The 25,150-nt window shown below is 45.8% G+C and overlaps 1 protein-coding gene across 2 annotated transcripts in view; it reads right to left on the minus strand.

The window, feature by feature from the left end:
* HTR4 (5-hydroxytryptamine receptor 4) overlaps positions 1-19,405 on the minus strand; it is a 60,619-nt gene extending 41,214 nt beyond the window's left edge. For both annotated transcript variants that reach the window (XM_035563953.2, XM_035563951.1), the window contains exon 1: positions 19,361-19,405. In XM_035563953.2, coding sequence (XP_035419846.1) covers positions 19,361-19,386 — 26 coding nt within the window. In that variant the 5' untranslated portion in view covers positions 19,387-19,405. The remainder of the gene's footprint in view (positions 1-19,360) is intronic.
* Between the last annotated feature and the right edge of the window lie 5,745 nt (positions 19,406-25,150).

The raw sequence follows: 25,150 nt of genomic DNA on the forward strand, positions 1-25,150 counted from the left end.
TGGTTTTGCCCCCGGTGCCACCTCCAGTCTGACTTTTTTTGCCCGCTGCCAGTTGCACTGTTGGGTCAGATCACAGCCCGCTGAGCCTGGACTCATCATATGCAGTATGAACACCATCTTAGGAATTCATGAGTTTTAAAGTTTTACAAGCAAATGCATTTGGGTATGGATTCATCCAGAAGGGTGAGGATGTTTATGAGCAAATAAGAAAGAAGAAAGGAGATGCCCTGGCCTCACAGTAGCCTCATGGAAACACACAGCACCAGGCAGACCTACGCAGGATAGAAAACAAGTTCAATTATCCAGCTATAATGAGAAAGAGGTCTGACACAACTGCATACCCTAACTTCAGAAATGTACATCCATATGCCAAGCAGTGCTTTCTCCCCCATGACAGCACACATAGCTTTTAATTCAGGATAATCTCATGAATTAAAACCAGAAGCTTAAAAAAGGTCACATAGCAGGGACAGATGGGTGTATCCCACCTCCCTGCAGAGTTTTCAGGCAAAAAGTCCCCAAGTGCTGCCAGCCCCGTGTCCCTCTCGATGTTCCTGGGGTACCAGTTACACCCAGGTAGAGGTGGCTTGGAGCGAAGGGAACCCAGTAAGACAGTGGGTTTTGTCTTGTGTTAGGTGAATGGTCCTGGCCCAGATGGTAAATGCGAGGCAAAGGCATGGCTGCTTCTTTTGCCCTAATGGTTTTTGGTGCTAACGTCAGTGAATCCAGTCCTGCTTAATGGAGAAAGGTCGCCGGGGTGGTGTTGACAGGGTCAGCTGCAGCCATGGATCTGCATTCAGCAAGACACTTATTTTTGTGCAAGGCAATTACAGATGCTAAGGTAGAAGAAAGGCAAAGTCAAGAGCAGGTTTTATTCAGCATCTGAGAGTTTACATTTAAGTAGGGAAAGTTGTCTCCTGGACTTATCACAACTTCAGTGAGGGCAATTAAGGCTCCAAGAGGCCTCCTGGGCAGCTAGCAGCTCTGGGCAAATGCTGGTGCATTCAGAAATGGTGACAAGGCTCTGTCAGAACTAAGTGTGGATTTCCCAGTTTTTGCTGGAAATGTTGCTTCCCACTGCCCTGGGTCATTAGTTCTTGGACAACTCTTGAAATGAGTGGTTTTTGTGTCTGCAGTTCTTATAATTACACTCAGTTGTTGCCTGCAATTTGCCTACGTTGATCCAGTCCGCCTCCTCCCATCTGATGGAAGAAAATCCCCATCTGCCAAAAGGATCTGCCTCGTCCATCATTCCGTCCCTGACAATGGCCTGTAGGAAATGAAATGCCTACGTGCATATAGCGGTACCTCCCTCGCGTGCTCTCTCGTGCTGCAAAGGTCTGTCTGTCACAGCGGTTTGTGTTAAATAGTTCTAGGTGAGATCCTCTGGTCTGTCTTTTGAACTCTCAGAACAGCAAATACTGCCTCTGGGCAGCTTTCCTCCACCTAGTAGTAACATGCTAGATGCAAAATCAAGTACATGGCATCAGTTTCCATGCCTTCTGTCACCAATGACTGCCCTAAACTGCATACATAGATGCTTTCCTCAAAACTAAAGGTAACTGGCATCCAGGTCCTTATTCCAACGCCCAGATCCCAAGGCACTCTACAGAACTGGTCACTAGCCACATGACGGCTCCTAGGAAAGGACATCATCATTCTTTCCCCAACTAGAATTCACTCCCCCATCCGTCCATCTCCATCTGATCTGAAATCTCTCCCCAGAAGCAATGTCTGGAGATTTGGGGAGGCAGGAAGGTTGGGGTGCCGCCAGACGGACGTGCACGGCAGCGACATGCTTTGGAGAAGGCCCAGCAGGATGCCCAAGGCGATTCTCCTCTGCTGGGGGCACAGACAGCTCTGGGCCCGCCGTCTCCCTCCTTGTGCAGACAGATGTTGTACGGCTGGGGAAGAGCAGGCACAAGCCAGCACCGGTACTGTGAGCACAACTGACCTCCAGAGCCTTCATTAATAACATTCAGCAGAAGACTCCACAAAAATTAGAGGGACGAGGAAAAGAAGCGACTTCAAAGGTCAGGTCTCAGCCCCAGGCCTGCTGGCTGTGTACAGGGCAGGATGAAAAGCTGGCGAACAATGGAGACGCCGGGATCAAAAGCACCTTCATCGAGCTGTAATTGTACCTTTCTAAACAGAGCCCTCACAATGGGCTGACATCGCTCTGTGGCTGTGAAACAAAACGTCACACCACACTGAATAGCTCCCTACAAAAGGTGTTCCTTTTCCTCCACGGCAGCACACAAATGCTGGCAGAGCGGTGGAGAGGAGGAGGATGGTTCCGTTTATACAGAGCCAGGCAGACAGATTCATATTTTGTCTTATCTAGCTTTGCTCATCCGTCTGCTCTTCCTAAACAATTCCCATCTCAGGATTATTTGAGCACCTTGCATCTCCCCAGATTCTGCAGCGGGTACGGATGGGGAGAGCCAACTCCATCGTCCCAGGCCCTGCCAGCGTGGGTTCAGCTGGCCTTCGTCCACCCCTCTGAGCAGTGCCTTGCGAGGGGACCTGGTGACTGAGCCTGCTGGATCATGTTTTGGGGATCCCTGGGCTTTGGGGCTGCCCTAAGGCTGCCTGCCGGGACATCACTGTCATTCATCATCCCCCACGCCTGCACCATTTGCACCAGTCTGGCTAGAGCCCAGGGCCCTGAACAGAGGCAGGAGGCCAGAAACATGCCCTGACACGTGTCTGAGGGGCATTTGCTCTGACAACAGTTTCCGAAGTGTTTGGGAGATCTCTACAAAGAGTATTGCTCTCATGCCCCCTTGTATTGCTCCCCCGGGGAACATTAGACGCAGACATCACCAGGGGTGCAAGAAGGGCGTTCATCTGGGATATGTTTCTGCTCATCTGCCTTTTGAATAATCTATCATCAAGTAGGAATATTTGTTAATTATTCAGTCTCAGTAATTCAAAGCTGTTAATAATGGAAGAAGTGGATATTGCTGTAAATTAAAATCAATGGTTTGCATAACATCTTTGATCAAATCTGAGTGCTCTGGCTTCCAAGCATGCTTCCCTGTTCAATAAAGCAGAGATTGATGGGTTTGCTGTTACAAGGAAATGAGATTCAGACAAAATGATTGTTGGTTAGTAAGAATATAGAAATCACTTAAGGAAAAAGGTGAAATACTGATGTGGAATGAATGCTTAAAACCCACATGGATATATTTAAAAGGCTCTTCTGTGTAGTCATTAATGTTTTTAAAAAAGGTGTAATTACTTTTTTTTCCAAGCTCAATTTCTACTTTCCTGTAACACCCCACCTTCTCTATCTGACCTCTAGTGCTTTTGCATATTCTATGCAGCAATTAAATCGCACAGATCGGTCATGTTGGTAAGACTGCATATATTGCTCCTCTGGTTTTCGTTACAAATCACTGCCTGACCTCCCTGCAACTGCAGCAGGACAAAGTCACCAATAAACAGCTGAGAGCACCTTGGGCATCTCACAGACACTGCTGTGGGTGTCAGAGAGAGAAAGGGAATGGGAGAGATGGAAAACGGGGCAAGGGTAGAATAAACAGAATTTCTCTTCTGGGGGCAGAGGAGTGCAGCTGAAACCCAGCGGGCATGGAGAACCATTTCCTAACTGGCAGGGAATAACTCTGCCGGCCGAGGTGACCTGGAGCATCTCCTGGAGGCAGCCAGGGACCTCCTAAGCACTTCAAAGCAAGGTGCATGTGTAATTCTCACTAATGAGTATTAAGAGCTCAGAGCAGTGAGTTTTACCAGGTGAGCCTAGAACAGAGCTTCCTCCTTTATTTACAGGGGCCTTAGGGGAAATGGGGAATACGCAGGGGAGTCAGACTGCTTACTCTTCACCCAAGCCATGGCTTTTCACTCTGTAACTCCAGGTGACGTGATATTTCATGTAGGTCTTTAACTGCAAATAAGCTGTTATTTGCCTCTCCTCCTCTCTACTACCCTGATTATTCCCAGGCATAAAATCAGAGGCTGAGTGTTAAACACTTAAAAATGAAGATATGTTATTACATGAGTAAACCTAACAATGCATGTCTTAGTATGGAAACATGACAATAGGGAAGATATTATTTGATCTATGGCTTTCCAGCTGTTACCATATTCTATTCTACTACCACCTAAAAATATTAATCAGAAGTCAGCATTAATGTAGAAGCATATAATTTCTTACAACGCATTCAAATGTTTCACTGCCTTTGCTTCAGACTGTGCAGATGGCAAGACCACTCCTAACAGATTCAAATCAATTATGTACTTTTACTTCTGTTTTAGAAACAGATTGAAATTAATTAAAGTATTGACAAGCCACAAATAAGCAGTATTCCACATATCAAAATAACTCAGTCATGTGATTAGTTTATTTGAGTGGTTCTTTTTTTTTTTTTTTTCTTTAACCAAATACATTGCAGCAGTGGGGTGGGTAGGAAAGGATAATGTTTTTTTTTTCCTTTTGTGCTGGTTTGAACCTCAAAAAAGTTGTGCAAACCAACTCGCTTTCACTGATGGTGTGGGACTTAAAAAGCACCAACTTACTGTGAATAGCAGCAGCTCAGGCAGGACCATGAACTACGACACAAGGATTTCGGGTCACCTCCTGGACAAAGCCATTGAGAACGTCACTGAGCCCACACCTCCGCTCCACATATCTCCTGCAGGCTGAATGCTAGAGTGCTTCACAGAATTAGGTATCTTAAGTAGCTGATAATACTGATTAAAATCAATTGTCAAGATGAAGGAAAGAAGACAGGCTATTTAAATGTTTTAAAAATTGCTGTGTGTGGGCTGTGCAGTCAATCAGGTACGTGCTAGGAGCGCTGCCATTTGGGGAGCAGGTGTGTGCTGGAGCTGCCAGACACTGCGGGACCTCGGCGGGCATCGAGCAACGCCAGAGCAGCGGCTCCAGCCCCGCACACATCGCAGGGGCTGAGCCTGCCTGGGTTCGGGCTGGCCATCACGGCACAGGAGGATCCAAGTAACGACCCCAGAGAAAACGAGCTTCCTGCTGGCCCGTGCAGTCTCCTTAGTTTCCACCAGCAGAAGTTCCTGCCTTTTCTGGAGGACATGTCTGGGGCTGAAAACTGATTCTGAACAACGTGATCCCTTGTTATGATCTGCAGACAGACGGAGGTCTAAGACCTTGAGAGCACGAGCAGCTTGCAAAGTTAATGGGAGCAGCGTGCTGAGCCAGGGGATAAACCCCGACCTGGTGAGTCTCAGGGCACTGCCTACACCTCCTGGCCTCACCCCTTGCAGGGGAGCTGTGCTGGCACCCAGCAGCCACGTCCGTCCCTACTTCTCATCAAACGGAGGATGAAGAGCCAGGCTCTGCTCTTTCCCAATCAGCAGATCAAGTGTTACATAAGTTACACCCACGTAGGAAAGGATATTGCTGCAAGGCTGATGCATGTAGGTACAATCCTTAAAAAACATTAGACTGTCACCTAAAATATAAGATAAAATTAACTTATTAAATTAGCGTTAGGTTAAGATCGTGGCGTTTTGTCCTGGTTTCAGGTAGGACAGAGTTAATTTTCCTCCTAGTAGCTGGCAGGGTGCTATGTTTTGGATTAGGATGAGAAGAGCGCTGATAACATGCTGATGTTTTAATTGTTGTAGAGCAGTGCTTACACTAAGCCAAGGACTTTTCAGCTTCTTGCTCTGTCCTGCTAGCGAGCAGGCTGGGGGTGCAGCAGGAGCTGGGAGGGGACAGACCCAGGACAGCTGACCCAAACTGGCCAAAGGGGTATTCCATACCATCTGGCGTCATGCTGAACAATATATAGGGGTGGCTAGCCGGGGTGGGGGGCCGGCTGCTCGGGGATAGGCTGGGCATCGGTCAACAGGTGGTGAGCAATTGCATTGTGCATCACTTATTTCGTACACATTATTATTATTAATACTATTATTATTATTATTATTGTTGTTATTTTTCCTGTCTTAATAAACTGTCTTTATCTCAACTCACAGGCTTCACTTTCCCGTTTCTCTCCCCCATCCCAGAGAGGGAGGGGGGAGGGTGAGCGAACGGCTGTGTGGTGTTTGGCTGCCAGCCGGGCTAAACCACAACACGTTTACATGAAGGAAAGGCAGCTGCTGCTATTGCTCTGTTTGTTATCCCTTTACAAATACCATAGGAGATCCCTTGTGCAAAGCACTGCACAAACACAAGCAATCACCAGACCTTGCACTGTGGTTTGGTTCAGTACCTTCTATTTCCAGGTTTTCACATTTGACTCCCAGTTCTCCTTTCACATGCCAAATACTCCCCTTTTATCTTTACATGCACATAATAATGCTTTTCGGATATGCAGGGTCTACTTATCTCAATAAGGTTACCAAACACTGCTATGAGAAAGCAAGCCTGGTTTAGGCACGGGCAGGAATTTAGGCACACTACAAAGTGCAGCAGAGATGTTGTAACAATCGTTTCTCCTTTGGAAATGCTGAATAAAACCAAAGATCAAACATGCTTTTAATCAGAAATTTCTTGATCAGTTCCTAACTAGAATTGCTCCTCAGATGTATGCCCACTGCCTCTACCAAGCTATGTGTGTCAGTTTAATAAAGAACATAAATAAACCTGACTTTTGGCGTGTAGTCTATCTTAATAACATGATTATCCTCTATTTTCCAGATAAGTGGCTCTTGCCTATTCCTTGTCACATGGAAGTTGCAAACAGAGCAGGCTGTGTTCAAATGACAAATACAGCATAGCTATGCTCAGGAGACCTGATTCAGGGAAACTCTTTATTTTTCCAGTACTTACAAGAAAGAGTGTTTGTAATTCTGTTACTGTGTAAAATAGTTTTAATTTTACAGAGACATAAACAGCATTACCATTATTTCTATTGCATATGTGAATATCTCAAGCTTTAGTTTCAGTAGTTTAGAAACAAGGAGTAACTCGATGTTTTTGATACAGATCTATGATATAACCTCCTCTAGCAGGGGAGTGGGTTGGGTAATGAAGGTTCAGACTCTTGTTAAACATACTCTGAGTGTTCATGTTTCACATGCTCACAAAAATCCATGCAATGCTTCCTGCAATAACCAGGTGCAATACCGGAGTGCTCTAAGACTGACTGAGCAGAGCCTTCAACGGCGAGCTGCTGCTCCCGGGCTGAAAGCATTTGTTTGCCTGCCTTACTATTATTTCTGCCATTAAAACGAGAAAGTCTGTCCTATCCACACACGTTTCCCAAACATAACTCTTCATTGAGACACCATAATGGCAGCTCTTAGTATTTGTTGGCATTCCAGAACCAAGTTCTCATTTTCAGACCAGGAAAAGCCTTTGTTCCCATCTTTGCTGAAAGCCTGCAAGTTGCAAGACTTTCAAGTTAAATAACATGAAAGTCTGTGTTTTACTCTTGGAAGCAATATCTGCACTCAGAGAAATACTGTTAAATGACAGCCGTTCAGTCAAGACTGGTGGAAGAGTCCTGGCATCAGGCTGTACATTGACATACCCATGCTGTGTACTTCTCTCCCTGCTTGTTTACACTTTGGACAATAAAAGTCAAATACAGCTATTGGCTGTCTAGCTTCTAATATTTCCTGGACAGCTTCCCAGTTTCAAGAATCTAGAGAAATGAAAGAGTTTCTTGTTGTTACCCCTGCTAATGGAAGACTTGGCACAGATAAGATAATTCATTAATTTCTGGAATACATTTCATTTGAGAACACCCCTGTGCTCAGCCACACGGTTCACTCATTCATTACAAGACAATGGCAGGAAGAAACTTTTACTTCTTTTTGAGGACAACACAGGACTGTATGTCTCAATGAGACTTTTGAAGGCACAGCATGGTGCAGTTCATTTGTTCAGCTTCCAAGGTGCGTGCCCCTTCAAGTACTTGACTGAGTGATTGCTGTCTTTCTCCAGGAATTCGCGTGTCTCCTTGGTCCCTTCACCAGCGCCACAATTTCCAAACTGCTCAGCAAGTCAGCTGTATCCTGACACAGAGCAGATCAGTCAGGTTGGATAAAAGTCGTCTTTGAGACGTCAGGCATTTCTAGCTCCGCTGCCTCGCTGCGAGCTGTACCATAAAGATCAGAGCTTGGTAATGCTGATTCCAGAGGTGGCAGCCATAGCCTTCCACCCCCAGAGCATGTGCTCATCAGCTGTTTTTGTATGAATCTCAATTTTGCGTTTAGGCTCTGGATAGCACAAGACATGGAAAGCCCTTGAATTGAGAGCAAAGCACTTAAATCTCTTGTTTTATTTAAATCCCCTTCTATGATCCCAGCCAAGCGCATGATCTGAATATTCTCCAAAGGCCTCATCACGTTTCTCACTTCAAATAAGTAAGAGAGGATGTCAACCTGGGCAAGCAGCAGGACAGAGGAAAAGCAAACAGCTGGGACTGCTTTGTAGATGGAAAATGTAGGCACTCAGCTCGGATGCAACCCAGATCCCACCCGGCAGTCACTACCAGCACATCACTGAGGCCAGTCTTGGAAGCTCTGGAAAGGATCTGGCTAACAAGGACAAACGCTTCCAGGAAGAGTGTCTCACCGTGCTTGGCTGCAGAAGCCCTTGATGAAGATTCCTAAAAAAAGCAGTTCCTGGAGAACAGAGCAACATGAAGGGAGAGACCTTCCCCACAAGGGAGTGAGCTGGCCCACGGCTGCTGGATGGCACCAAGTGTGGGCTCTACTCACAGATCTGTGAACTTCAAACGAGCATTCAGCAACACAACCAGTTTCTTCCATAAAGTGGGAGCAAAGCCAAGTTTAAGGAACTGCTCTTCGATCCCTAAGGGGGAACTAGCTGCTGCCCCTCCGAGTTATCTCAAAGTTTTGAGGCAAAACAAGGAGAAAGAGGTAAGGTGTCTGCACCCAACACCTTAGATGCACTGCCATTTCCCATGTGAAAGTGCAATGTTGCACTCAAATGTCAAAGGGACCAACCAGGACAAGAGGCACAAAGCTCAAAAAAGACAACAGGCTATGAACAACTTTATTTTATTTATTATTTTTTTGTGGGTAATTTTTGCTGTGTTAGTAGGGAAACTGGCTCCCAACTCAGTGTCTGCAGCTCCCTAGCAGTGCTGAGCAGAAAGTAGTGAAGATGCTCCTCACACTTAAATTCTCTGCAAAGGGGTCTGCAACGCTGCTGACAACTTAATAGCACCTGCAAATCAAAGAGTCTTGAAAACCTTGATACAGTGATGTTTCTGGAAAGCTGGCTCAGTACACTTTCACTGAGGGCGAGTACTGAAAGCTGGTTTATGTCTTGTGATTAATTTTCTGGCCACTTGAACTTTGTTACTAACTTCAGTGGGTATTCCAGGTGAGGGACACTTAGCTAAACCAGCTTACAGCTTTTAGCTCCAATAAAAACTTCTGTGTTACAGTGTGTCTCCAAGGGCAGTTCTAAACAGATCCTCACAGTGCTGCAAGGAGACGGCACCAACAAGGGCTCTGAGCATGGCTTATAGGGAAGAGTAAAAGCAATACAAAAACACAAGGTGCCTGAATTGGACTAGACCCAGATCTGCTGGGCTCAGGAAAGCATACTGAACAGTAGCTGAACTGCAAGGAATTAAAAAACAACAAAGCAAAACAAAAAACCACACCATGTTTCATTGTAGCTGTCAGCTCTGCCTGAGAATCACATCCCCACTACAGCCCATAAAAATGGAAATTGCAAATAATGGCAGTAATGGGACCAAATCTATCCCAGCTGCTTGGGAATGGAGAAATCATGTTCTTCCACTCCAGCATGACCCAAAATACAACAAAAACAGTTTAATCCCCAAGGAAGTAAGGCAGTCATTTTATTTTCCAGGGATCTCTACCAGCAAAGACGAGGCTCATATCCCCATGCACAAGCCTCGTAGAGGTTTCTCCTGTGACGTCCTCTACTCACACTTGTCCTCCAAGTACCTGAGACTCCATCTGAGGCTGCTCAGATACATCAAGCAGCTCCTGGTCAGCTTCCTCATTCCTCAGAGCTATCTGTACTGAGGACTTCTTGACCAAGTCAACATGAATTAGGCTTTTCTTGGCTATTTTCTCCTTTTGCCAGATTTATTTATTGTCCTATTAGACTCCCTGAGTAGACAGAGCCTGTTTCCAGAAAAGTCTTCAAGAAGTTCATGAGAAGAGCAAGCCCTGGACAGGTCTCCAGGCTAATGTACTGACAGTGAGCGATGAGCTGGCCCATCACCACAGCCCCGTGATCTTACTGTGGAAATGAGGCTTTGGGAACAAGTAGCCTTTGTGTCTTCAGGTCCTGGCCTTTAAAACACAGTTGGGAAAAAAAATTAAACATCAATAGATACAAATCTGAAGATAAGGAGATGGAAAAACATCATCGGAGCTCCATAAGCCAACTGGGAGCCTGGATGATTTTCTAGATTAGGCGAAGGAACTGGGGACGTGGTGAGTAATCTGTTTACACACATTGGACTGCTGTAACTGACTTTTAAAAATAACTCAGTTATCAGGACACACTCTTGCCCAACGCTATAATCACTGAAGTATGCTTTTACATCTATCTGGTGCCATGCTGGAGCAGTGACCCAGTATTCCCATGGGAAGAGCAGGCTGTGAAACTCACACAGCAAATGAACAAGCAGATACTGGGTGCATTAACACATTGGGGGCTCTGGAAAAGCGAGGAAGATCTGTCCACCCTGGGCAGACAGACACCCTAGAAGAGACAGGACTGGAAAACAGCCGGGACACGCTCCCACCGCTCTCATGCTGGCACAAGCTCCTGCGCCCAGGGAGGGGAAAGGCCCTGCTTGGTTCCCTCTCCTTCCTGCACTCTGACCCATCAACAGATGGATAACCAACTATTTGAAAGTGCCCTGCCCACCCCATCCCATCCCTCAGCAGCAGCAAGCAGAGCCCTCTTCTTTCTCCTTTATTTCTCTCTGAGATTACAGCCATGCTAAAGTGCGGTAAGAAGGTCAGCCGCTGATTTATTTATCATCGGTATTCTAGCACAGAGCTGGAAACCTGGCTCCTCTCCCCAGCACCGCTGGCAAGTGCTGAGATTGTTCCTAAGGGCTTTTCTGCAAGGGCATCTTACTTATTTTTAACTTTCCAGATTTACCATTCTTCAGACGGGAGGAATAAGGGCATCTGGCACACAGATCAAATTATTGATCCAGGCACCACATCCTGGGAAGGACTTGAGTTACATGAGGTCATGCTAAGCTTTAACCAACTGCAAGGAGAGCAGAACTGGATCAACTGCAAGAAGCCACCTGTAACAGGCAGACCCTTCACATCCCGTTTCCGTGCTCAGACACGGAGCAGTTTGGATTCCAGTTACTTGGGTTGTAGTGAGGGACAGAATCACAGAATCACACAGTGGTTCAGGTTGGAAGCAATGTTAAGATCATTTAATTCCTACCCCCTGCCATGTTCAGGGACACCATAAAAGTGCAAGAGCTGAGTGTGCCTCTTTGCAAGTCCTTTTGCAAACATGCCCCAGGTGTTCACAGCCTTACAGCACTTTATCTCCCCATAAGATGATGAGGAACCCTTTGCCTTGATACATTTTTTGGCATTCCCCCAGCTCTGACTTTAGTGTCTTTTTAAACCTGCCCTACACTGGATTCACCCTGAAACAGCTCAATGCTCCCTGAAAGCTTCAGATCCCTATATTCCTGTCCATCAGATGCCAAAACTTGTGCTCAGAGAACAGCCTCATTTCATCGTGTTCTGCCTTTGGGAAGGCAGAGGAGAGGTGACAGCAAGTCCTAGGTTAACTGCTCAGATGGTGATGGAGGTTCAGGTCTATGGCTGTTTGCCAGGCCAGGGAACAATGAACGTGTTGTGTGTTTATCACCACAGTAAGAGCAAACCAAACAGCGGAAAGGCTGCACTAGGTAAGAGTTGGAGTACAGTTCTTATCTGCCCAGGAGATGCACTCTGCTCCAAGGTGATAGTCTATCAACATTTATCCCAACCCATAGCAGGCCTTAACTTCATAGCCAGGAAAATAGCAATAAACGTGTTTTGATATGGCATCTTTCATATCTGAGATACTATAAATGCTCTTCAGAAAGCGACAGAGGGCTCCTGCAGCCGCACACGTTACCACAGCAGGGACCTGGAGCTGGTACCAGCTCACTGCAGTTCTGAATCCCAAAGCCGCATCCCAGAGGAGATGTCTACCCGGGACATCAGGACAGTCTTCTGGCACTTTTCCATAAAACCAAAGGGAATTTTAACTGAGTGGAGGGTAAAAGCCATTGGCTCTCTGCCTACCAGCTTGCTAATCCCCCTTAGTTTTGACACACAGCCCTGCCGATACGACAGGCTGCGGCCCTGCGCCTCCTGCACAGCCCTGGGTTGGCAGCAGCCCCTCTCCAGACCCCTGTCCTCCTCTCCCAGGTTTGTTGCTCACAGCCTCCAGCCACGGCTGGCTCCAGAACACCCAGAGATGGAGACAAATGGAGCTTTGCCAGCCTAATGCTGAGGGTCAGGCCTGAAGACACAAGGAGAGAGTCCTGGCCCCAGGCAGTACTGCCTGCCTGCCTTCGCAGGGACTGATGTGGGCAAAAAACAGCAGCAAGGTCAGGGCCATCCTCCTGCTGTCGGCAATCTGCAGCTTCCTAGAGCAACTGCCTGTCTTTGCCGCCCCTAGAGCCAGGTCTGCCCTAGGAGATCCCAGGTTTTGGGACTGTTGAGGTGCCCTCTACACCCTCCTCCAATCCCCCACAGGTTGCCACCATGCACATGGATGCTGAAGCTAAAGAAAGGTTGTGCTGAAAGGCACCAAAAAGTTAATTTTTACATCCCAGCTCTTTGTCAAGGGCACTTTCATCTGTGCAGATTCCTCAGGGCACCCTCACAACAGCACAGAGTAACATCACAGCCGTGTGTTACGGCCTTGCCTCCCTCTGGGGGGGCTCAGCACATGCAGACACAGTGCACAGCCCCTCTGCACCCTCCGACAAACCTCACGGAGCAGATTCGTCTCCTTGCTCCACAGCTGCCACCCGGGAACGTGCTATTGATTTGCAGAAGCTGGAGCCATACTTAAAAATTCCATTAATTAAGTGTTGGCGGAGGTGTTTGGAAAGACATTCTGATAAATACAGTGCTATAAAGTGTTTCCCTAGAAACTGAGGAGAAAAGTGTTCAATAAAGAAAGTACCCGGGCTGCTAACAGCTCTCGCCCCTGCTGAGCAGTGCCTGGGCGGCGTGGGGGATTCAGCACAGAACTTTTCACAGAGCTTTTTTGGCTACTGAGAACTTTTAGTAAACCCTACAAAACCCCAAAAGTGCCCTTCTTTCAAATGGCTGCTTATAAAATGGACCATTTAATTCAATAGCATAGCATACATCATCATATCTACAACTGATGTAAATCAAAAAAGTTCAGTTTTGCCTCATAAGGGATCTGCAGGGTTTTACTTTGTGTTTTTTTTTTTTTTCTGGCATTTTGTTCTGCCTGCCATATCCTTAGGAGAAAATGTGATCTAATCCACACCAGTGTAGCAAGTGGAATAGGGCGCTGTATCACACATATGTCACGGGATGAAAACCTTCAGCTGGCACTTATGTGCTCCACTGATCACACTGACCCTTTTTGGGGGACACAGGCAGGGAAGAGGGGTCTCTGTGTAAGTCTGCCCAGTCAGCATGTCTGTCCCCACAGAAAAGCATGAGCAAATACCTTTCTGGATGGATGCAGTGGGTATTACAGATGGATTAGAGATGATATTCCCTTCAAAACGGGACTAGGGAAAGAAGAGTGCTCTAAGCTGTTTCTGGCCTATTTAGCCTGGTATTTCTCACCTAAACAGAAATGTGATCTGAGAGGCTGAGATAAACAATGATTTAATGACTCAAAGTGTAGAAGGTGGAAAGGTTTCGAGGAGAGCTTGTGTATATATAGGAATAAACACATTGCAACCTGCCTGAGGAATCCTAAACTCTCTGCTTTCCATGAATTCCCACTGACAAGGTGCTCAGACAGCACACAAACTTTTCTAAAACCTTCCCATTCCCTACATCCATTAAGGGAGATGCTCGTTTTGTTCCAGCCTCTCAGCACAGCCCCAGCTGCCCCGGACAGCCACCTGGGGCTCTGGCTTCTGCCTGTCCCACCCCGCATTGCTGCTGGTGCCCTAAGCAAGGGCAGCAGGGGACCGTGGGGACTTCGGGCACCCTCTGACCGGCACTGGAAGGCTCCAGGATGGGGACTTGCTCGAGCTCATCAGCATGGATCATCACGGAGGTCAGCTGCTGTTAAAAATACCTGGCGTCTGCTGTCCCTCTGTACGAGGACTTTGGGAGCAGCTGCTGGGTTAAATAATGGGATGTTTTTTTTGGTTCCAAACAACTAATTCAACCAATTTGATTCCTTCTTCTCTCACCTTGCTTCTCATTTCTCAAAGTCAAGACAAGATTAATGAACCCCACACAGTTCTGCTGGAGGGCTCTGTACTTTTCAGAGTATTTCAAACCACAAAAATACCTTCAGCAAACAGAGAACTAAAGCTGATAAAGCCAAGTTCAGAAGCAATAAACATCAATCTAAAATTCAGTTGTTTTGGGGGCTCAGCTTCAAAATAAAAAGCAATTACTGTTGTGACAAACTGAAATAATACATTGTTTCTCCATAGTTAATTTAGGAAAGGAAGTCTACCTTCACCAACAGCTACAATAAAAAGGCTTATATAAAAGCTATTTGCTTGCACTGAACTTTCTAGCAATTTTTTTTTCCAAAAGCTTATTTCTCAGGAGTGTAGCAGCCCTTGCCTGACACCTGAGGTGTACTTCACTTTTACTCCACGTGAAGTAGACAGAACAGCTCTGACCACGCTCACATGTACCCATTCCAACAGCTGGGACTTCCCCTGGTTGCCCAAGAGGGTGAGAAGAACCGGCAGATCCACAGCCAGGCAGTGAATGTCCCCCAGCCCTTCCTCTGCACCTTCCCTGCTGGGAAGCCACAGGGCTGTGGTGCTGGAGCCCGTATGGGACTCCACTGGGCACAGTGGGGGTGCTCAGGCGGGCTGGAAGATTTGCCCAAGGTCGCGAAGTTTGGCACAAGAACTGGAAGACAGCCCAGCTCTACAAGTCCTGAGCACAGCCTCGTGGGTTAAAAACCTAGCAGAAATAGAGCGCTTGTCCAGTGGAAATAGCCAACAGGTGAAAATCAGTTTGTGTCCTTTGAAAAGTGTTCAGATTGCTCCTGGTCATCAACTGCAACTTCCCTATCTGCTGCACTCCTGTAAACCACGCTGGGGCCTGCCTGTGCCAAAAGCTCTTTTTAAAAGCTTAAGCCAACATTTTTCTGGATGTCAGTGGAGCATTTCCAAGCAGCCCCTTGCATCAGGTCTGGCAAAGAAAATGCAAAGTGGTGTCACAACCTCCAGATGGTGGAAGAGGCTTTTGCCATTGAGGGTAGCGGTGAAGGCATTTGCGGGGGCTCCTGCTCCTTGGCAGCAAAGAGCCTATGGTGTGCATTGGGTGCATGCTGGCTGGAGCTGGCCAGGGCAAAGGACAGTTGTACACTTGTTGATAAACATGCCCAACAAATATTTTTATATATTTGCTTGAAAAGAAGGGAATAAAGAGAATAGCTTTTTCCCCGAATAGCTTTTTCCCCCATCCTATCGCCCATTCTAGGGTTCAGGTTTTCATTTTAACCACTTGACAGCATCTCATTAACCCAGTGCATATAATAAATGTGTCCAATAACAATCACCAAATCACAAGAAATTGAAAAATCCTTTAAAATATAAATAGGAAATACTCGCAAGGTCATTTATTTTTCAACTCTAGTATTAAAGAAAATGAGGTCTGCCACCCCCCTCGGCTGTGATAAATACAAGTCCCAAAGCAGACTGTCTGTAATTTCCAGGAATGTGTCTCTAACCTCACATTGCAGCCTTTGTAGAGTACATAACCAATTTTTTCCATGTAAACGAAAGACTTGTAAAGTTGAATCTGCCTGCAATGCTTCAGATAGCAAAACCCTTCCTCACTGCAAGGCCTGGCATCCTCTGGGGACCTCACCAAAACCACCCGAGGGCAGGAGGATGAGCCCTGCACCATGGCCAGCCCAGCTGGCCAGAGCAGGACAGCTGCAGGCACGCTGCTCTGAACTGAAGAGCAGCATGCGTTTCTGCAGGGCTCAGCTCCAAACAAAGCCAGCCTGTCCATCTCTCCATCCATCCCGCTGTTGACTCCGCATTGTCAAAGCGCCTCCCATTTCCCCAAGCTTTGCTCCCCTTCGCCTGAGGACTTTCCATGGGAGCATCCCTGAGCCCCACAGGGTGGGTGAGCGGGAACTGAGCGCTCCCACCCCTGGGGCTCACCATGCAGCTTTGTGAAGCACTGGAAAACAATGCGTGGAAACCCCTGGCTTCAACAGAAAACATTCAGAATTTCACATCTCAGCAAAAAAAGCCCAAATCAGGGCAGATAAAGGAGAGAAACATCAGCTACTTACTGGTAGCCAACAGGCAAAATGCTCAAAGCTCAAAATTCATAGTCTGGAAAAGTGTGGAGTCAATAAAATTATACTCCTAGAAGAAGTCTGTGTGTGCAACCAAAATGAAAGACTGCATCTGTACAGCTCAAACACAGCCACCTGGAACAGAGCAATAAAATCATTCCTGAAGTATAATGAAAGCAAGATCTGACCACAGTGTTTCATCAAAACAGCTAGGGAATGGTGAATCAATATTTATTCAGAAGAGCTTTCAAATTCCAATGGATTTTCATTCATCAGATCCCCAGAAATGTCTTATGCTGCCTTTTAACATCTAAATACAATGTCAGATGAAATATTTTACCAACGAGAATTTCCTGCTCTGATGTTTCCACTGCTCTGCCAGGGTAAGACCAAATCAGCTGGCTGCACCACCACTTCCCAGTAGAAAGCATCTTTTTGATGGACTGATTCTCAAAAACCTTTTCCTGGGCCTGTGCAAAGGGCATTTTTGGCAGCAAGCTGACCAAAGTGGAGACCCCAGCAGAGAGGGGAAGAGCCGAACCCCCTGTCCTCCCAGGCACTTCCATGGCATGCAGGCTATGCTGTACATTTGGAAGTATTGCAGCCAGGAAGAGGAAAGATGCTCAGAAAGCCTAATTTTGATAGGAATCAGCTTCATTTATTGTTGTTGTTATTGAAGGAGCACACTCCACGTAAGCTGCAGCTTCCCCCAGCAGTGGCAGTGTGCCACAGACCAAAGGACTAATTCACCTGCAAAGAGGCATAAATGCTGCAAAGGAGTATTGGGAAAAATCAGCTTAAATTTTCAAATTCGTGATGTTTATGACTTCATGTTACTCTTAACGGGCTTGTCTGGGAGTGGGATTTTATTTAGAGCTTCACAGAAGATCACTGCAGGCAGTTGCTGTGTTGGTACAGGACCAAGTGCCAGGGGCTCATGCAGCCACAGCATGAAGGAGGGGTGGATGGACACACGGACTCCATCGCATCATGTCCATGAGCAGGGCCAGGAGAGCACCCACACCCTTGCAGTCCTTCCCTCTCACCCTGGCCTGGACCAGGAGTAGTGCTGATAGGACAAAGTAAAATTTAAAAATTGGATGAAAAGGATAATGATCTATCGATTCCTATAAAAAGTGAAGTACAAAACTCCAGCAGATCGCTTCAATGTCTATTCTGGGTCAGACCTACCCAGTGTCTGTTTCCACCGGTGGCAAATAGCATGTTACTGAAAAGAATGTGAGAGTGGTAAAGATAAGGTCACTTCCCTTCTGGTATAGCCACCATGTGCCCACGCGCTGGCTGAGACTGTTTCACTGTGCCCCTTCTAAGAAAGAAGAAATAGAAGACTTTACTTCCATGAATGATGAAGTGTATATTGGGGGATATTTTTTTTTCATTGTCAGAAATATATTTTTATCATACAGTCTCTACTGGAAGGAAAAGATTGTAGGGAAAATTGTCTGGTGTCAGCACCTTAATTCCCTTTACAGAGAAACTGCAGTAGCCTACGTATTTAACTACACTTCTGGTATTAGAGAGTCAAGACAAATTTCATTAGGCAAAACACATACCTCTCGGCATTGATTACAAGGTTATAAATGCATCCTGCTAAGCGTGCGTTAAAGCAGCAACCCGAGTTACTGGTGACTTTCCTGATGCTTGAGTAGGTGAATCAAGACCAGAGATCTTCTCTCTGGCAGCATAATACTTTGAGGAGGCCTATTAAGAAGTCATTTTTAAGGATGCATAATCTCCCTCTGTGCATGCAACTGGAGAGAGTGGGATGCTACTTGAAGAGCGGCATGTCCCTACCTCAAGCCGAGGAGCTAGAAGGCTGTGATAACAGGATTCCCTTGAGGGGCAAGACACTGTTTGTTTCCCCTTCTTCTTTACTGTTTCCTCCTGATCTGTCCTCAGTAACTCATTAGGGAAAGGTTTTCTGGAAGATGGGAGTGCTTACATTTCTATCAGTGCCATTTTCTCTAAGCACTTGTCACCTGAGTGTTCAGGCAGGGGAAGGTGAAGAATTACTCCTGGAATTAAAAACCTGAGACATCAAAAAGATATTCACTATAGCAGTTTAAGAGATCTCTCTATGGAAACATACACCTCTTGCTGCTACTAGAACATTGCTTCCTCTGATGTCTGGGCCAGCAGCCTTAGTTTGGTCAGATGCTTCATGTCCTTGTGTAAAGGGGGCTTGGTGGGGCTTCCTTCAGCTCCCCACGTAGTTCAGCATCACTGGCTGCCAGGCCACTCAAAAGGCCAAGAAGCAAAGGGACAAATCCTAGTCCTGCAGAAAGATCCTGCAGGTTGTACCTACAAGAGAGTGGCAGAGCCAGTGCCAGTCCCACAGCGTGAGGACAGCTGCAAGCAGGATCCAGGCCTCTTGAACACTTTATGTTGACATCACTTTTCCAAGATCAAAGTGATCTGTACCAAAATTTGTCCCTTGCTGATACCAGTAGCGTGCCCAGGGATTTGAACTGACCTATGACATCATTTTTTGCTTGCACCAGTATAAGAAGGGAGAGAGTAGGTTGCAAATTTTTACAACATTACACACACACACACACAAAATGAACAAACAAACAAAAAAAAAAACAACACTGGGAACAGACTTTCAAGAGACACAGATGGGCTTATGACTGATCTTTGATGGGATTTCATCTGTCCTATTGCAAGGAACTCCTAGACTGAACTAAGCCATATCTTACATTTACACAAATAACAAAGCAATGCTCACAGAAGTTCCAGGAAACCCCAAAGCAGGCACTGCTGCACAAGCAGATACCTTAACCTACAGGCAAATGGAAATTAACATCCCGCAGCTTTGCGAACACACCGCATGGCCATAGCCCCTGCAGCTCACCAGCTGGAGACGCAGTACAGGAGCCATGCAGTTCATCCTACCTCACATTAACATCAAGTTCTTCCATCACAGGCAATAGACACAGGTAGCTGGGCGTTCAATGTCCATGGAAGAGACCTCGTCCTGTAGTGGAGAGAGTTAGAAAGGACAGTTATAAATTGAAGAATTTCATGGGTGCACACTTACTCCAGTGAAAACACCCGTACACTGCATTTTACCCCTCTGGCCTGGCTTCTCTTGACAGAGGTTAAGCACACGTCAAAATAAAACCATACCATTGCAAAGAGCTATCGTAACACAATCTTCTGTTGTCTGCCTGGATGTATTTGTATTCCACAGCTCTGAGGTGCATGCCTGGAGGCAGGAAGCCAAGCTGACGTGACAGGCAGCACTCTGGGCTGTGCATACATCACCCATCCACACAGAACCTAGGGCTAACAGAGGGCTTCGGGGCCAACCGGGACACTGGCTCTGCTGAAAGTAACATTTCTGTTTTTACGAGGGAAGACAGGCATTCAACTGGAAGCTCAGATGAATCTTTAATCCACTCCATGGTCATCTAAGTGTGACATACTGAACACAGTTAAGGCTTTGTTGGTCTTGCCTAGCTGTTCCTTGAGGGAAATGTGTTTTTGCATTCCCTGCGTTGGCTCCCTCCCCATAGGCTCTGAAGCATGTGAGAAGATTCCTGAGCTGCTGAACAGCACCATGTCCTGTCTTGATCCTGAACCTAGCTCAGTATGAGGCGGAACACAGCTGGACGAGCATGGTGAGCATGGACCTGACCCTGCAGAGCTCAGCCAGAGGACGCACAGGAGATGCTCAATGTGCTTGCTCCCAAAGGCTTTCTAAGATTTCCTACAGCTGTTGCTTCACAGACCTCTCTTGGGAACTTCCTGAATATGGATATCCAGAAGATTGTTTCAACTGCAGCAAGGTAGTAAAATACTGCAAGGCACAGAGAAAGGCTCTTCTGGCCAAATATTCTGTGTTTACAGGGGTCAGGAGGAGCTGCTTAGGAAGGAGTTTTAAGAAACAACGCTTAGGGTACAGATCATACCTACAACTGTATCTGTCACAGTCCTCTGAAGACATCCTGTTTTACTCATTGCCCATTCTATGTAGAGTCTCCTCGAATGGTAGTGGTTCCTTCCTTCTATTTTCCACTGATGAGTTAATAGGAAATTTCAAAAGACATGAACCTAAGCATTATACCAGTACACACAGCATACTATGCTGCACCCAGTTAGCTCCAGGTGCTGGCATGGAAAGGGCACACACAAAAATACCAGTGACTGATATATCCTGTCTTCCTGCAAGTGAAAATCCCAATGACCTCAGGGGAATCCATATAAATATATATATATTGCCAAAGACTTACAGAGTTAAAATAGTCTTAATTCTAGAAATAAATGCAAGCATCATAAATCAATAATATATGCACCATTCTTGAGACTTGTTCTACAAAACAAACTTTTAATGAAGTTGATGAAAATATGGTATGTTGCAATGCTGGTGAGACCAAGAAGCTGCATTGTGATATAAATAACCTCTTCCAGCCTATGTTTATATATGTACTTTCATTCAAAGTGACACATGATGAGATACACACTTATAAGCTGCACTGGACCTAAGACTTCTCATGATAACTTCCAAACTTTCAAAGCTACAACAAGGTGTTTAAATACAATCAATTGAAGAGGGCTTGCAAAACCTGGCTGGGAAAAGACAAGCTAGGATGCTTGGTAAATTAGTTCATTTTTACGTGAAATTAAAACATTGACTTACCACCAAATTAAAATAGGTTTTCCGTGACACTATATTGTATAGCCTTTGAATACTTAACAGCAGTACTGTAATTACAAAGAACTAACTGATTTGCAGCTCAAGTTAAAATAAGTGTGCTTACTCACAGTAACACTGATATAAATATTAATGGGAGTTTTAATTCTATCAAAAATCTATCCTGAGTCCAAAGAAATGAATACACCATTCAAATAACAAGTGTGTGGTGTTTGCCGTGGAAACATCAGTGGAAAAAATGTGTGATATGTTTGAGCATTTCTGACTGTTGATTGCCCCTTGCGTTGCTTCTCTGGAGAGCCAGGATAATGCTACCACCATAGTCCTACTAATAACACCTCAAATGGAAATAATGTCTTGTGACTACTTGGATTCAAAGAAAAGATTGTAGTAATACTGAGTCAGACTTCCTGAATGTGATGCCAGGTTCACCGTGCAAATGAACACCCACAATCCAGGCCTGGTTCAGCATTTACCAGAATTAGCACTTCAGTAGGTATAGACTATGCACAGTTTTGCCAACAAAACTTACCCGAGAGGGTGTTCTATCTTGAGTAAAATATATGAAGACTACTTACACCCTTAGATTTGCAAAATGGAGTAGAAGTCTAACATTTCTCATCGAGTCACCTCTGCATCCCTAAGAAATGACCTCCAATTTTAATTTGGAGCGGAAATAATATCCCCTCCTCTCCTCCTTCTCTGGAGTCCTTCCATGGAATATAATGCCTTGCAGGCTGCTGGGACAGCTGCCTGTCAAAGACACAGGAAGAATATCCTGGAAGATGGCCTTTGGGGATGTAAAAATGCAACCAATGTTCTCTGATCTCAAACTAATGGCCAGAAAAAAAAAAAAAAACTATTTAATCTTCAAAGAGGCATACGGAACCACTAAGTTGAAATCACTCATTTGGAATATGAGTTGAATTAATTGAAATTAATTCAGAGGGAAATGCATAAGAATGGGCCTGATACGGTGTTTCGTTTCAAATCCAGACAGGAGCCTTTCCTCCCCTGTCTCGTCAATTCAGAATGGATAAATTTAAAACAAACAGAACACTCAATAAATGGCAGTCAAAACACAGGAAATCTTGACCCACCTCCGCTGCCTGCCAATGGCTTGCGAACACTGCTCAATTCAGCCTTACAGCAGCCTTCAAAAGCACATCACCTGCCTGGTTTACCATGGACGAAACTGAGGCACGAAGAGGTTGGCTGAACCCCACCTCGACGACTCAGAGCAGGGCACAAGCAGACCCTGGACATAAGATATTAGATTGAACTTAGCGTTGAGGTAGCACAGATATGCCACAGGGAGGATCCGACCAGATGTAGCTGACTCTGGCTCAGGGGAAATTGTTCCCTTGCAGAAGAAAAGGGGCTTTAGCACTCAGGGTCACAGTGGGAAGGTTTGGGGCTGCTTTGCTGCAGTTTACGCCCGTTACAGTTCTGAATTACAACGGCAAGATGTCTGTGCGGGAGTCACAAGAGCAGAGGGTAGGAATAAGAGAAGAAAAATGTCACCTGTCTGCACTACTCCTGTCCACTGTGCTCCCTGCAGTGTTAGGATTTAAGAGGTCTCTTGGGAAACTTTCCAAAGCAAGCAAAGGCCACTACTTCAGCATAGGTGGGCAATTCTGACTGTTCTTACCAGTTCATCAAAACGCAGTTTTTTGTGTAGGCACCAGAGTTACTGGTCCTTCAGTCACAACCAGTAGGAGACAGATATATCAAAGTGGTTTTGGCTTCCATTAATATTTTCTTTCCTTCTTTGTGTTTTCTTGTACAGTAGAAATAAAATTTTTGGTACAAAATAGGAAAAAATGAAGGCCTTAAGGACTTTGATCAACTCAGACTTTTGTATAAAAATAACCACCTGTGTATCGCTGTGTGGTTGTGTGCGCTCCTAGCAGCTATGCCATATACTGTGTTACAGTCAGTGACCATATTTCTTGCATTTCACCTCACATAACATTTCTTATTTTCTTGTAATTGTCTATGTATTCCTAAAACTTACAGCCCTTAAAAAAACCTTAGCATTTGTAACTTCCTTTCCCCACCACAAACACATTATCTTCTCCCCTGTAGAACCAAGGAACATTTGGGACACAAGGCATCACGCTGCCTCCAGGATCTGGAGCACCTCACCACTGCACTGGACAGACCTGCCATATTTCAGGGGCTGTTAGTACTTTCGCCTCTCCCCTTATGTTGAAGCGTATAACGAACACATAATGAAAGGACCCCGAAACAATGACATTATTTAGCTTTTGTCAGCTTTTCCATAATGGACTTTAATATTGGATGTTCCTTTTCTTTTGCCTTTCCCCACGACACCACAGTGGTGAGACTTATTATAACTGGAGGCCCAAAGAAAATGATGTCAATACCATATAATACAAAATCTCCCAAAGACTTATTCTGTAAATATACCTGCCTCACATAGAGGGCCTGGTGCTAATCTTTGTTATTAAAGTGATTACTCATACTCAACTAGGAAGCTGTCCTCTGCCTCAGAAAGATAATGACCTCCTAACTCAGCCCTCATGCCATCCAGCCCATCATAGACATGGTTCTTTCAGCACAAAACAGCATCTCTGCTGTTGTGTGACAGCAATCACTGGCACATGGAGCCGTGCACGTGCTTGCAGCCAGGTCGGAGCTGCTCCTTTTTATGAACACGAACGCCCAGCTTCCATTGGACCGGGGCACTGGGTCTCGTTGTTCACACAAACCTGGTGCCTAGCTTCTACACAGGTTCCTGCTCAGACATGGGCTGGCTCTGCTGGCCCAACAGGGGAGGCAAGCTGAGCCTTCACGGCCAATACTCCTCCAAATCAGTCTTCTTGCCTGTGCTTTCTTCGGATTTGGTACCAGGAACTGCAACGAAATGCTCACAGTAATCAGCCTAGGGACTGCAGAAACCCCAGGCCAAGGTTCAGCAGATGTTCCTCCAGAGCCCGCATGATAAGGGGCTAAAAGCAGGCAGTGAAGAGAAATGGAATGGTTTCGCTCTTTCGCGTGCCAGCACAAAAATAATTTTGGCAACTCTTGCAAAATGAAAGAAAAACTTTTCAGTGATATTTGTTTCTGAATTCTAGTTTCAATGGGATCATGGGATGTAAGGGAGGAAAATCCCAAGGAGGACATGGGTAAACCTATACATCTTCCCAGCCAAGTTTTATGGACCCTGGGGATCCTTTACTCGATAGCTGTAAGGTATCAACCAAGAATTCACTGCTGAGACCACGAGTGAGCTGGCGGCCTGCACAGCTCCTCTCCTCCCTCACCTGACTGGTGGCCCTGGCTGGTGCTGCTGCTGGGAGCCTTGCTCTGTCCCGTAGAGATGGAAGTGTCCCACCAGACGACAGCAACTGCCAAACCACTCTTGTGAGACATTTCTCAGTTAATCAGCGCCTTGTGAGAGGCACTGACACATTCTTTATCCAATTTATTCCCATCCCACTCAAGCCACATCTAGTTCCAGTTTCTGTCACCACTGAGCTGATGACAACAGAAAAGTTGAGTCATTCTTCTGAAACACTTGCACCTCCATTTCCTACATTGCTGGACTGTGCTGCTTCATCATTTGTGACAACTTAAATGAAACAGTGCCGAGGGTGGACTGAGCAGTCTGAAAAGCCCAATTCATTTTACCTACAGATGCATATTGTTGTACTGCTCTTTGCAGTACAGAGGAGGGAGAAGGATATTAGAAAAGATTCCATTTCTTTCTGTCTCATGCTCTGAGAAGAATTGGACTTATCACTACACTTCTAACTTCACTCTTTTCTTTATAAGTGCAAAGTAAAAATTGGCCTTCACTCCCTGGTACTGTGGAGTGACAACCATCCCAATCCAAAGATAACTGCTTGCTCACCACTGCAGAGTACTCCAAAACCCACTAAGTACTGCAAGAGAATATCCTCTTGCAGCCCATGACAACACCAAAAGGAGCAAGAGATATCAGAGTGATCCAACTACTTCACTCCTACATAAAGTAGCTTCATTTCCAACATCCACTTCTG

The sequence above is a fragment of the Cygnus atratus genome, chromosome 14 (genome assembly GCF_013377495.2).
Source record: "Cygnus atratus isolate AKBS03 ecotype Queensland, Australia chromosome 14, CAtr_DNAZoo_HiC_assembly, whole genome shotgun sequence".
Classification (NCBI taxonomy): domain Eukaryota; kingdom Metazoa; phylum Chordata; class Aves; order Anseriformes; family Anatidae; genus Cygnus; species Cygnus atratus.